This window comes from Carassius auratus, chromosome 32 (genome assembly GCF_003368295.1).
Source record: "Carassius auratus strain Wakin chromosome 32, ASM336829v1, whole genome shotgun sequence".
In the NCBI taxonomy this organism is placed as follows: Eukaryota; Metazoa; Chordata; class Actinopteri; order Cypriniformes; family Cyprinidae; genus Carassius; species Carassius auratus.
Window position 1 is genome coordinate 34,707,833 of NC_039274.1, and position 13,969 is coordinate 34,721,801.

At 39.9% G+C, this 13,969-nt stretch overlaps 2 protein-coding genes across 2 annotated transcripts; one reads left to right on the forward strand and one right to left on the reverse strand.

Annotated features, from left to right (window-relative positions):
- Positions 1-3,419: 3,419 nt before the first annotated feature.
- thap11 (THAP domain containing 11) lies at positions 3,420-5,051 on the forward strand. The gene has a single exon (XM_026216770.1). It carries the CDS (start codon positions 3,654-3,656, stop codon positions 4,404-4,406), a length of 753 nt encoding a protein of 250 aa, XP_026072555.1. The 5' UTR covers positions 3,420-3,653; the 3' UTR covers positions 4,407-5,051.
- Positions 5,052-5,488: 437 nt separating this feature from the next.
- cog4 (component of oligomeric golgi complex 4) lies at positions 5,489-13,942 on the reverse strand. The gene is made up of 19 exons (XM_026216771.1): positions 13,770-13,942; positions 13,482-13,564; positions 13,259-13,373; positions 12,980-13,154; positions 12,052-12,245; positions 11,399-11,504; positions 11,157-11,314; positions 10,967-11,025; positions 10,755-10,888; positions 10,334-10,452; positions 9,680-9,846; positions 9,372-9,549; positions 9,175-9,237; positions 8,808-8,924; positions 6,582-6,674; positions 6,343-6,426; positions 6,169-6,270; positions 5,948-6,076; positions 5,489-5,860 (listed from the first exon to the last, which is right to left on the reverse strand). Exons 1-19 carry the CDS (start codon positions 13,902-13,904, stop codon positions 5,726-5,728), a joined length of 2,346 nt encoding a protein of 781 aa, XP_026072556.1. The 5' UTR covers positions 13,905-13,942; the 3' UTR covers positions 5,489-5,725.
- Between the last annotated feature and the right edge of the window lie 27 nt (positions 13,943-13,969).

Consider the following 13,969-nt stretch of genomic DNA (forward strand, 5'->3'; position numbering starts at 1 on the left):
AACACACATTTTGATGGGGATATGCCGAAACGCGTTTACAAGACCAAATATTCGGGTTAGAAAAGGGGTACCCCAGGTATAATATCCCGGTTTTTAAAAACCGGGATATGAGCATATCCGGGTTTTTGCCGGTGTTTACATGGCCGTGCGCGACCGGGTTATTGCTAATATCCCGGTTTTGAACGGGTTATTGGCTGCATGTAAACGTAGTCATTGTTACTGAAACACTTTTTGTTGAGTACGAGTAAAGGGGGGGAAATTAAAGTGCTTGCAGGATTCTTAAAGAAAACAAAACGATGTGTAAAACAATCAAATAAATACAGATGTTGAACAGTCTCAGAACTTTTCAACTTGGATTTAACAGGTTTTAAGTTTGTATTTATTTTCCGCGTGGAATCACAGAGACCGTGACCTCAACTGCACAAAACGCCCCTACCTCGAGAGAAAGCTACAGCCACTCGGCGGCCCTACACGGTCCCTGGGCAGACGTTACCACAAAAGCCCAAATTATGTCACACTTCAACTTTGTACACCAAGGCGGGAACTATAATAACGCTAACGATCAGGGTTCTAAATTAACACCCGCCAACCCGCCAAATGCGGGTTAAAATTCATTTTGGCGGGTGTTAATTAAAACTTACTAGCCAGTTCGGCTGGTGATGCATGACATGAGGCTCTGTTCTCGGTCATTTATCCCCCTGGCAGCACTTCCTACATTTCCCATGAACACTGCTGTAATGCTACATGATGACGTTTCATATGCTCATTGTCTGCACGCAGTTTGCAGTGAAACCAGCGCGAAAAAACATGGAAACGAATAGCGTCCATCAGAAAACACAAGGAAAAAGAACGAATGGAGCCAGAGCAGGGAGCATAGACTGAAAGAGGAGGGAGTTAGCTATTAAAGAAAAAAATTAAGATTAAACTAAATGTGGCGGTGGTTGGGACAGATTTCTGGGGGCAAAAAGAGGAACGAGGCAGGGGATGAGGATATTACGGAGAGCCCCGCACGTCACCTGTAGGAGAAAAAAAATCAATCCGTGACGACGGTTTTGCAATCCGTTTATAAACCGTACTCACAAATTCATAAACTGTTCCCTCGGTTTAACAAATTGTACCCACGGATTAACAAACCGTGCCCACGAATTCCCAATCCGTGCACTCAGATTTTGTAAATCGTACCCTCGGTTTTTGAATCTGTACCCACGAATTCATAATCCGTGCGCACACTTTCGCAATCCGTTCCCTCGGATTTGTATTTGTAAACTGACACGCATTTGTAGCTCCGCCCCCACCGGCAGATTCATTTCTGTTTATTAAACATTATTTTTCATAGTATCCAATGAGTCCACGATCAGCATTCACAAATAGTCTTCTTTTTAGCGTTTATTTTAATAGTGATTATTACATTAATCACCAATAGGATAAGACACAGCCGCCTGTATTTTATGAAAAAAAAAACGCTAAAAAGAAAAAGAAAATAAGGGTAAAAAGCAATACAAAACAAATAATATGCCGGTTATGTTTTCATTCCTTTTCTCTCTAACTGAATGCAATGTTATTTTCGGCCTCATTATTTATTAATAACATTAACAGTGAAACATGCATCTAACTCCGGCAGGTGGGGTGGATGGAGCTTAGTATAATAAAATCGGAAAAATAAGTCTTCATGCATGTTAAGAAAGAATTGTAGACAAGCATTTACAAAACTGTCAAAGTTTATTTAAAAATAAAGCAATTCATGAATTATTTTCTTGTACTCATTTATTTAGCTTACAAATTAAAATGATAAAAATAACTTATATATTATTATATATTATTATACAGGTTATGCATAAGAATCTTTTATCCAAAACAATTTACAACAGAGGAAAAAATTATTCCAGAGTTAGTCACAATGCCAGGTTTATTGTACAATAATAATCAGTTGCTATTATAAGATTATTCCTTTATTATTATTAAACCTATTCCACATAATAATAGTCAATAAAACTGTATGTTAACAGGAGCTTGCTGCATGAATCCGTGAGTACGGTTTACAGATCCGTGGGAACGGATTGCGAAAGTTTGCGAACGGATTATGAATTTGTGGGTACGGATTCAAAAACCGAGGGTACGGTTTACAAAAACTGAGCGCACGGATTGGAAATTCGTGGGCACGATTTGTGAAACCAAGGTAACACTTTATGAATTTGTGAGTACGGTTTATAAACGGAAGTTTTTCATGCCAACAATGTTAATAAAATGATCAAATGCATTCAGTGGCACTCATAATTTGTTATTTTTACCGGAAAAAAAAATGGCTAGTGGAAATTCTGATTGGCTGGTAACTTTAGAAAGTTACCAGCCACATTGGCTGGTGATCAAAAAAGTTAATTTAGAACCCTGCTAACGATAGTGGCCTTCCCTAATGTTAGTAATTCCTGACACTTTTTAAGTTCAGAGATGAAGACTGCTAGCAGTCGGGAGACAAAATGAAAACGAAACAACTACCATGAATCTTGTATGATTATTATTACTATTTTTTTTAAATATCGATATTCTGTTTTTGAGAATCGATACAGTATCACCAAACAAAATATTGCGATACTCATGTGTATTAATATTTTCTAACACCGCATCTAACAACATTATATTATTTTTCGATTATTTTGGTAATATGGCTGAAAAAAAAAATTCAAACCTCCAGAAAAATAAATTGTTCACACAACCATTTGTTGAAAAAGAAAACAATCTAGGGATAATTCATCCAAAATTTAACATTTTGTCATTATTAACTCACTCTCAAATGTTGTTTCTTTCTTCCATAGTCTACCAGCAACATTTTGGCAGCGTTCTTCATATTATGCTATTTTGCGTTCAACAGCGGAAAGAAACGTGTCATCTAAATGATGACAGAATTTTCATTTTTGGGTGAACTATCCCTTTAAAAGACCTTTTTATTGTAGGTACAAAGCATAGACTGTAGTACAAAGGCATATTTACATAGTGTTCGGGGCTTATCATGAAGATAAGCAACCTAGATTGACCTTTAAGTAGATGCTTTGGACTTTCTATTTATATGATGTACACGTATGCTACATAATAAATATTTGTGGTCGTGTCATTTTGAAAGACTATTAATAAATGACATACTATAATATATTTTTTGTATGCATCTCGGTTGCTCATGCTGATGTAATGAGCTGATGTTGTGATGTAAAGCATTTCCTGAACAAGACATTGTTTGAAATGTTTTGGTTAACCACGATAAAACGATACATTGATTTTATACAAAAAAAAACGATACCACAATAAAACGATGTGATGCCTTACATTGATTTACAGAGGAATTAAACTACTTTATTTTTAGCATACAGATTTCCAAACGGTTTAGTTTTGATGCACATTGTTTTGATGCACATTGTTTGTTTCAACACTGTTGAAACAAACTCCCCTGGCCTAGCACTGTGCAGTCATAACGCGTCTGCGCACTGTCCCGAGTCTATCGACTAGCGTTTGAAACCAAAACAGGAAGTCGTAAGTATTGTGGGACGTGTAGTTCCGCTTGTAGGCCGCTGGTCTGGATAACAGCACACGAAGCAACCAAACAAAACAAAATTAGGGAAACTTCCAAGGGATTGCGCTAATACTGGTGCATCTTCTACACAATCATGCCCGGCTTTACTTGCTGCGTTCCGGGATGCTACAACAACTCGCACCGGGACCGCGATCTGCGGTTCTACACCTTTCCGAAGGATCCCACTCAGCGAGAGCTATGGCTGAAGAACATTTCGCGGGCCGGGGTGAGCGGCTGCTTCAGCACTTTCCAGCCCACCACCGGACACCGGGTCTGCAGCGTCCACTTTCCCGGCGGCAGGAAAACCTACACCATTCGCGTCCCGACACTGTTCCCTCTGCGCGGGGTGAACGAGAGGAAGAGCAGACGGGGAAGGAGCAGGAAGGTCTCCGCGGTCGTGCCCATCATCACAAGCGTCGTTTCCACCGCTGAGTCAGCGCCAGTGGAGGAAGAAGGGGACACCGAAAACGCCACCGTGGTGCAAATAGGTCAGAACGGCCAGTACATCACCCCCGTGGACCTCCCTCCTTCAGGAGAAGGCTCCTGCATCGCCGCGGTGGTCTTGGGCTCAGGTGGAAACCTGTCCGGAGGCAGCGCATCGTGCCCCGTGGCCGATCTGGCGCTGTGCGGGGTGGACCACTCGTACTCGCTAACCACCGGCACAACGTCCGCCGAACTGCTGCGGAAGCTGAACGAGCAGCGGGACATCATCGCGCTGATGGAGATCAAAATGAAGGAGATGAAGAACACTATCCGACAGCTGCGGGTCAACGAGGCACGGCTGCAGGAGGAGCTGCGGGAGCGGGACCGTCTGATCTCCGCCAACAACATCAAGATGAAACTCTGACGAACAACGCAAAGAAACGATGGACTAAGGACGCAAAGGACGGTCTGTGTTCGGTGCTTCTGTAAGACAAGGCGACGACTATTAAGTATCATCGTAGATCTCATTTAAAAGTTTCTCCATTTATGTTACGGTAGACGAGCTGTGTGTGTGTTAGAGCGCAGATACGAGTTCAACCTGTATGCACGAGCTGTCCGGCACAGCGCTACAAGGGGACTGAGATGAGTTCAGCAAACTGGTCCTTCGCATTTTATATTTAATTATACACGTTTGTGCTGTTTGAGTGTTGGAGGCAGCAGACCCAAGATCAGCCTACTGCCACACTTCAATAACCATGTTACATTCGCACAGAGACTGCTTCAAACACGTGTAAACAACTGCTTATCATTTGGTTTTCTTCGAGTGCATCAGATCAGAGCTTCTGGTTCAGATTAACAGATTCTTTACATGCAGGTTAACAACACAGTTAGAAAAGTTGATTGGTTTGAAGTAAACTGCTTTAGAACTATAAATTGTGGGAGTTTTTATTTTTGTTGGTATGCCATTTAAGCAAATTATTTAGTTCTGAAACCCCTTTGTAAGATTCTTTACCACACAGGTTCTGAATATACCGTGCACTATAAAGAGCGGCTTCTTTTGTATTTAAAAGCCTTGTGGCATCACATTTATCCTAGGAAACTTAATTTTAATGAACCGTAGTCAGTAAGGCATCTTTAAATTAACCAATCTTTCCAGTACTTGGCAAAAAATACTCTTTGCGCAGAAGATATTGGCCTTTTATTGTATGAAGAGATTATTTGAGTGAGTGTGAGCTTCAGAATAACTCTTGGGCTATTTGATTCACAATGTTGGCTGGTAATACATTACATATGTTTAAAAACAAAACAAACAAAAATATTGGGTAACTTTAGAATAATGGTCCATTAGTTAATATTAGTTAACATGATCTAAGCAAGAACAATCCTTCTACAGCATTTATTAATCTTAGTTTATGTTAATTTCAACATTTACTAATGCATTATTTAAATCAAAAGTTGTGCTTGTTAACATGTTAATGCACTATGAATAAGCATGAACTAACAATTAATAACTGTATTTTCATCAACATTAAAAAAATATGAATAAATACAGTATTAAATGCATTGTTCATTGTTTGTTCATTTTAATGAATTAACTGACACTAACTAATGTACCATTATTCTAAAGTGTTACCAAAAATCGCATATACAAAAGTTTAGAGATAACACACCTCCATTCAAGTTACCCAAAACACCATTCTATGCATAAAAACCTCAAGTGGAAAGCGTGTCTGTTTAGTTCTGTTAGAGTCGTAATCTTTTAATGTCCTCGCTACGGAAATCTACCCTTAGAGCCAAGACCTGCCGAACTTCAGCAGGGGTCAGACGCCAAGTCAAAGGCCCAGAGTTGGGGCCCCAATAATCCAGGATCTCGGACACCTAAAGGAAGAAAAACCCAAACAAAATTCAAAACGACTCCAGTTTTCAGTGATTAACATTTTAAAAGACAGTCAAAAAGCCACACACCCTTTCTAAGTTGAGAATAGTTGCCATCTGTGTGAGTCGTGCAAACTTATCCCGGATGGTCCAGGAGGTGACCGAGGAGAGGTAGGCAACCAAAGCGCGCAGCTCCTTATCAAACTGTAATCCACCAAGCTGCGAACCAGAATGGAGAGGACAGTTAGGATGTCTGTGACTTTAAGCAAATATGCAGCTGTTCTTTTGTGCAGGGCAGGTTTATATCTCACCCTGCTGAAGGTGCATTTGAACACAGTCTTCTCCAACTCCATAGCAATGAGGCTGGTCATCAGGCTAGTTAGAGTATCATAAATGACTGGTGACAGGCCCACCTACAGAGAGGCATCTTTAGAATTAGAATAGGTTTGTGTGAGCATGTCTTAAGTGGGTTAAAATGAATATACCTTAAACTCAGCCATGAGCTGCTCCAACTGTACAATGAGTTGCTGAACCCAAGGATCATTGGCTTCATACTCACTGAACTCTTCCTGCAAACAAAAACACCAAACATGGCTTAACTTATCCTCAAACAAATAAATAAAAAAAGTATTTCTATTGCTATCATTGTCAACCGAAGTGCAGACAGATTTATTTCTACTCGTATCAGTAGAAGTAGTAATAGTAGTAGACGGCAATGTTATACCTCTTCAATATTGTGTGAGACAGACAGGAAGCTGCTGATCCAGGGTTTTACTTGTGGCCTTATAGAGGTGTTATTAAGCTCCTGTAGACCCTCCTGTACATTTATAAACCATTAATAAAAACAGCACAAACATTTAAGACGGATGATATTGGCACATACAGTATTGTTCAAAATAATAGCAGTACAATGTGACTAACCAGAATAATCAAGCTTTTTCGTATATTTTTTTATTGCTACGTGGCAAACAAGTTACCAGTAGGTTCAGTAGATTCTCAGAAAACAAATGAGACCCAGCATTCATGATATGCACGCTCTTCAGGCTGTGCAATTGGGAAATTAGTTGAATTAGTTGAAAGGGGTGTGTTCAAAAAAATAGCAGTGTGGCATTCAATCACTGAGGTCATCAATTTTGTGAAGAAACAGGTGTGAATCAGGTGGCCCCTATTTAAGGATGAAGCCAACACTTGTTGAACATGCATTTGAAAGCTGAGGAAAATGGGTCGTTCAAGACATTGTTCAGAAGAACAGCGTACTTTGATTAAAAAGTTGATTAGAGAGGGGAAAACCTATAAAGAGGTGCAAAAAATGATAGGCTGTTCAGCTAAAATGATCTCCAATGCCTTAAAATGGAGAGCAAAACCAGAGAGACGTGGAAGAAAACGGAAGACAACCATCAAAATGGATAGAAGAATAACCAGAATGGCAAAGGCTCAGCCAATGATCACCTCCAGGAAGATCAAAGACAGTCTGGAGTTACCTGTAAGTACTGTGACAGTTAGAAGACGTCTGTGTGAAGCTAATCTATTTTCAAGAATCCCCCGCAAAGTCCCTCTGTTAAAAAAAAGGCATGTGCAGAAGAGGTTACAATTTGCCAAAGAACACATCAACTGGCCTAAAGAGAAATGGAGGAACATTTTGTGGACTGATGAGAGTAAAATTGTTCTTTTTGGGTCCAAGGGCCACAGGCAGTTTGTGAGACGACCCCCAAACTCTGAATTCAAGCCACAGTACACAGTGAAGACAGTGAAGCATGGAGGTGCAAGCATCATGATATGGGCATGTTTCTCCTACTATGGTGTTGGGCCTATTTATCGCATACCAGGGATCATGGATCAGTTTGCATATGTTAAAATACTTGAAGAGGTCATGTTGCCCTATGCTGAAGAGGACATGCCCTTGAAATGGTTGTTTCAACAAGACAATGACCCAAAACACACTAGTAAACGGGCAAAGTCTTGGTTCCAAACCAACAAAATTAATGTTATGGAGTGGCCAGCCCAATCTCCAGACCTTAATCCAATTGAGAACTTGTGGGGTGATATCAAAAATGCTGTTTCTGAAGCAAAACCAAGAAATGTGAATGAATTGTGGAATGTTGTTAAAGAATCATGGAGTGGAATAACAGCTGAGAGGTGCCACAAGTTGGTTGACTCCATGCCACACAGATGTCAAGCAGTTTTAAAAAACTGTGGTCATACAACTAAATATTAGTTTAGTGATTCACAGGATTGCTAAATCCCAGACAGTCAAGTCAAAGGTAGACACTGCTATTTTTTTGAACACACCCCTTTCAACTAATTGCCCAATTGCACAGCCTTAAGAGCGTGCATATCATGAATGCTGGGTCTTGTTTGTTTTCTGACAATCTACTGAACCTACTGGTAACTTGTTTGCCACGTAGCAATAAAAAATATACTAAAAACCTTGATTATTCTGGTTAGTCACATTGTACTGCTATTATTTTGAACAATACTGTACATCCATTCCAAAGTTTGGGTCAGTAAGACAACTTTGGATTAAACTGATCAAAAGTGACAGTAAAACCATTCATAATGTTAAAAATGATTTACTTTTTAAATAAATACTCTTTTTAACCTTTTCATATAACAATCCTGTAAAAAAGTTCCATGGTTTCCACAAAAATATTAAGAAGCACAACTATTTTCAATATTGATAATAATGTTTCTTGAGCATTAAATTAGAATTAAAGCATATTAGATTGATTTCTGAAAGATCATGAGACACTGAAGACTGGCGTAAAGACATCTGAAAAATCAGCTTTACCATCATAGGAATAAATTACATTTTAAACTACATTAAATGTATAATTCATTTTTTAGTTTTTAATATTTCACTGCTTATAAATCACATAATGTTGTTACTTTACTTTTAAATACAATGAATGCAGCCTTAAACTTTTGAATGGAAGTGTATATTTTCACTGACCTGGAGGAGGTCCTTGAATCTGCTGGAGGTGTTGACCAAATCAGATAGACAGCTGTCTATCTTAGCCTTCGCCTGATCTGAGCCCACTCCCTGACTGAATAACTTGGCACAATCACTCTGAGACAGACAGAAAGAGAAAGCAGTTAATTGTATCAGTTTTTATTATCTGCTATGGTGGCTTGTAAGTTTCTATCTGCAACTGTAATTGCATAGAAAATATTTCAAAATATCTCTTTTTGTGTTCCATGGAAAAAAAGTCCCATGGTTTTGGGACAACATGATGGTGAGCAAATGAAAGAGTGCGTGATTCTGGTGGTTGGCTGGAATAATAATACAAAAATAAATCAGAGAGTCATATCACACGGACCTCTAGGTTCTTTTTCAGGGTGCTGATATTCTGACTGCAGACCTCCACATTATTGAGAGCCACCTGAGAACCAAACATATCATTATTTAAGTTTTAGAATTTTATACTACACAAGAGAAAACAAAGCGAAAAGTGAAACTAAATTGAGACTGTGTGTGTGTGTGTGTGAGATAGAGATAGAAAGACTTGATGCTGACCAAGTAGGCGCTCTTTGCCTGCTCCTGGCTCTCAATCCCAAGTGTTTGTGTAAGATTTGTTATCTTGCCATGCTGCAGGCTGCTCTGCATCAGACTGACCGCACTGCTGACCCCACGCTGCAGGTCCTGCAGAGCACTGACTGGATATCCAGCTCGCAGCTTACATACTAACACCTCTCTGCATTCAAGGACAGAAATGCAAACAGTATACAGATTATTATTTTTATCTTCAACCACCACTTCAATAGTAACACAATAACAACAAAACATACTGAGGCTAATTCAATTTTCCAAATTTGTGTTTCTACCTGAAGTCTGTCTCCAGAACACTGGCTGCATGATTGATCATAGCACACACGCAGTCAGAGCTGTTGCTGGTGAGGGCTCGGCTGATACATTTCTTCACAATGTAGAAAACATCGTCCACCATGCTGGAGCTCAGCTGACCCACCTCAGCTGTGTCCATTGCAACTGCCTATAAGGTCATATTAATCATCCTATGAGTACATGGGTTCTACCAAAAAATGTATCTGCAATTTAACAATACAGGCACACAATTAGAAAATGTAGGATGGTACACTATTGTGACGAGTGCGGCGGGGCTGAGAGCTGTGGGAACGGAGCGAGGCCGGTGGAGTGATTTGGAAATGAGCGACACCTGCTCCACTCACCGGTCTCGAGTCCCACAGAGGAGATTGGAAGGATACAAAAGAGGAGCGAGAACAGTAAAGGACGAGAGAGGACCAGGCCTGGGCTTTATTTTGTGTTTGGTTTAGTTTGTGTGCGACAGCCCCTCGCAGATGACTGTTTTGTGTTGATTTTATCATTAAAGTTTGATTTAAATGTCGTTTTGAATGAAAGTGTAGATGTGTTTGACAATAGTTCTGATATCTCTGATTCAGGTGTAATGTACATTCACACATGATGTCAGCATTAAGTTATTGACTGTATATGTGTCGCACCTTGTTGACAGACTCTCTCATGTAATACTCCTCCATGGGAATGTAATAACCAATCAGCTCCTGCATAGCGCGGCTCAGCTGGCAGTTCTTCAGTAACTGTTCTAAACTCTTCTGATGCTCTAGAAAACAAAACAAACAATCAAACATTAACAATGCCAGCAGAAGATACCAAATCCTCATAGTGATGAGTATTAACATTAATCAGCATATTTGACACATGCCCAGTTTGTATAGCCTAGTTAGTTACATATACTTCTGTTTAACAGGCAACGGTGGGGAGAACTTGGATTAGGAAACACCGTGGCTTAATGTGCAATGGCATGTGTGCAAACTGCTAGGCTACAGCTAATGACAGTTTTGTACTTTATAAATATAGTTTCATACAGAGTACTTTCATATTGCGTGAAAAGTTAAGTGTTACCTTGTATAACCGTTTCATCTGCCATTGCATCTGCAACCTCAAAGTCAGCCACTATACGCCGCCTCAAGAATCGAAAGTAAAGCTCGGCTCTTGAGTTCATTAAAGTAACCTCACATAAAACGGGATCCAGGTCTCTAGATTAAACACACGACAACAAATAAAACACCATGTATTCACAAGATAAAATGAAAAACTACTAAAACATGCAGCACCTGGGCTCAGTCTTTTCTGTAGGCATGCCCCTCATCATGCTGCTCTGGATAACCTGAAACTGTTGCATAAAAAAGTCAAATGTATGCATCATGTTTATAAATACATCAAAGCACACTTTGATCATGGTGCAAACATTAAGCATTAGAACATATACACAACAGTACAGAATACAGTGAAGACACTACACACCTTATTGTTGTAATCTCTCTGTTGGACGAATTTGTCCACTATTTTCTGAGCCTGTTTATCACACTCTTTTTGAAGATGTGCAAGGAGTGTGTGTAGTCGGCCTGGTCCATAGTATGTTTCCACTATGGGCTGATGGGTTTCAACAATGCGTGCAATACCTAACAGGTACAGACCAAGGCTGGTTGATCTCGGCTTAAACATTCAAATATTGACAAGTTAAACAGCGATGCATCTGCTCCTACCTTCAAGAAGCAGTGTGAGAGTGTCAGCAAAAATGACCGGTGCTCTGCGTTCGCCGAGATCAGAGCCAACAGCAAGGAGCAAGTTCTCTTCTGCCTTACTGGCCAACTGAAAGAAAACAAGCAAATGAGGTTGTAATATTAGAACAAAAGTAACTAAACCAAAGCATTCTCAACAGATTTCAATGGTCATGTAAGAGTAGGGACACACCAAACTGAGGCCAAAGAACTAGCAAATTGCCAGCGTTGGGACAAAAAACTTTGCACTAGAACACACCAGACAGACTACAGCTGACAGCCAACTAGTGTGTGCGCTCTGCACTTGATTGAGTAAATGCAACTCTCCCATACCAGTAGGTGACAGTAGTCTGTATTCAAACAGGGAAACAGGAAGAGCTAGAACTGTGCATTTACAAAGCAAGCCACGCTTGCTTTTTCCATTGTTTACACCATGCTCATTACTGACCGATTTGTGTAGCTTTTTTCAATCATGTCTGCTAAGTTGCAAATGGCACTGGCATTGTCAGCCCTTGGTCTTCTTCCAACAATGGTGAACTCTTATATATATATATAAAAAAAAAAAAAAAAAAAGCCGACCGATGCCCAAAAACCTTGGTGTGTCCCAGGCTTAAGGCAGACATACACAATGCCCCTACCTGACTACAAAGGTATTGAGCAAAGCGTGCAAGTCCCTGCTCATGAAGTCCCAGTAATGGAAGGATCTTGAAAAAGCGCTCCACTTGAGGCAAGTCACCTGTGGCGACTGCCTCCTCCAGTCGCGTTGTAACCAGTGCCTTCAGATTGCGCTCTGCTTCTTGAAGCAATGCAAGGCTGGCTTCAACTGCACTGCCTGCACAGTGAATAGCATACAGATAATACAATAATACAAATATCTTATTCTAAGTATTTTTGTGCATCAGTTTGAACAATGTCTATTATTTCTATAAATCACATTTAACAATTTGCAAAATACAGTTGGTAACAAAACTTGCAGTGAAAAGAGTGCAAACACAACTGTTCAAAAGTCTGAAGTGAGCGAGAGTGCGCTTTTTTAAAATAGAAATTAATGCAATTATTTAACATAGATGCATTAAACTGACCAAAAAACCATTTTAAAGTTTTAAAATATTTTTAATATATTTTTTAATTGTGTATATTAGTTTAGTGTGTATTATAATAGCTACAAGGCTGACTTATTAGACTGCAAAGTCATAACCATCCAAAAAGTAACTCTTTAAGCTATTAAGATGTCAGAATTTTTATTCTTTATGAATTATCATACCATTTAATCTGCAACCATCAAGTTTAAAAGAAAAATAAAACAAAAACATTGAATTTGCCAAACATATTTAATTCAATTTATTATCCACCATCAGGCAAAAACATGGTTATTGAAATATAAAAAATTTTTTATTTAATTGTTCAGCAAAAATATCCCTATCATATAGTCAATTTCTAACACCTAGTACCCTTGCTATAGATACATACATATTTGAAAATTATTTACTATATAAGAAATAAATTACTAATCAATAGTTGCAGTGGTAATACTATGTGTTGCTAGAAAACCCAAACAGCACTTACCCTCTCCACCCTGCTTGCTGAGCTCAATCACTGACTGGTCAAGAGAAAGATAGCGATGAATGTGGGCCGCAGCTTGTTCATAATCCTGGTTACGCAGGGCTGTCTGAACACCATCCGTGCAGAACTTCAGATCTAGAATATCATCTGCCCTCTGAATTGCTTGGTACAGCCTTTTCTGAAACAAAACCAGGCACAAAGCTTGAGTGGAAGCTGACATACGCAGACTGAGACTGTCATTTTTAAGAGTGTACATATTATGTGAATGTGTATGATGGCCACCTTGGTGAGGTCCAGCTGTCTGACTTTGCTGCTCACGTTCTCTGCCAGGCTGCAGGTGAAGTTGATCATGCCAGACAGCTGCACAGCATCTCCTTCGATCAGCTGCAAGTTGGGACTGAGGAACATACATACACAACAAAAACACAATTCATTAGCACACTCTATTCTATTCTTCCGGTTCAACAGCATATGCTAAGTGTAAAACCCATACACACTGACTCACCCCATCCTCTGCAGGGACAGCATCTTTGTTTCGATGTTGCTCTGCTGTCCCATAAGAGCGCCCAACTCCATCTGCACTTCCGCCTGTGAGTGAAGTGCGTTTATAATCAGTTCATGCCGACGCATAGTTAACATGCACACAATTTCATAGTTCAGGCACACGCTGATTTTATTTATATATATAGTAAAATATGTAACCAACTAACACAACTGACAAGCGCTATCTACCCTTACTAGTAGTCCAGATCATAGAGACTAACGAACAGTGTCTCCACTAATAAACATTCACCTCTTCAGCACACAGCTGAGCATACACTCGCTCCAGATCGTCCAGCTCCGTCAGACCCTCAATAGTGTCGGACTGGACGGCGGAGAGCCCCGCAGGACCACCACAACGAAGCGACGAGGAACCAACTTCATCCATGACTGTCCCACATCCACACAAACTGCGTCACTTCCGCTGACTCTAGCGCGTCATACAACTGTAAC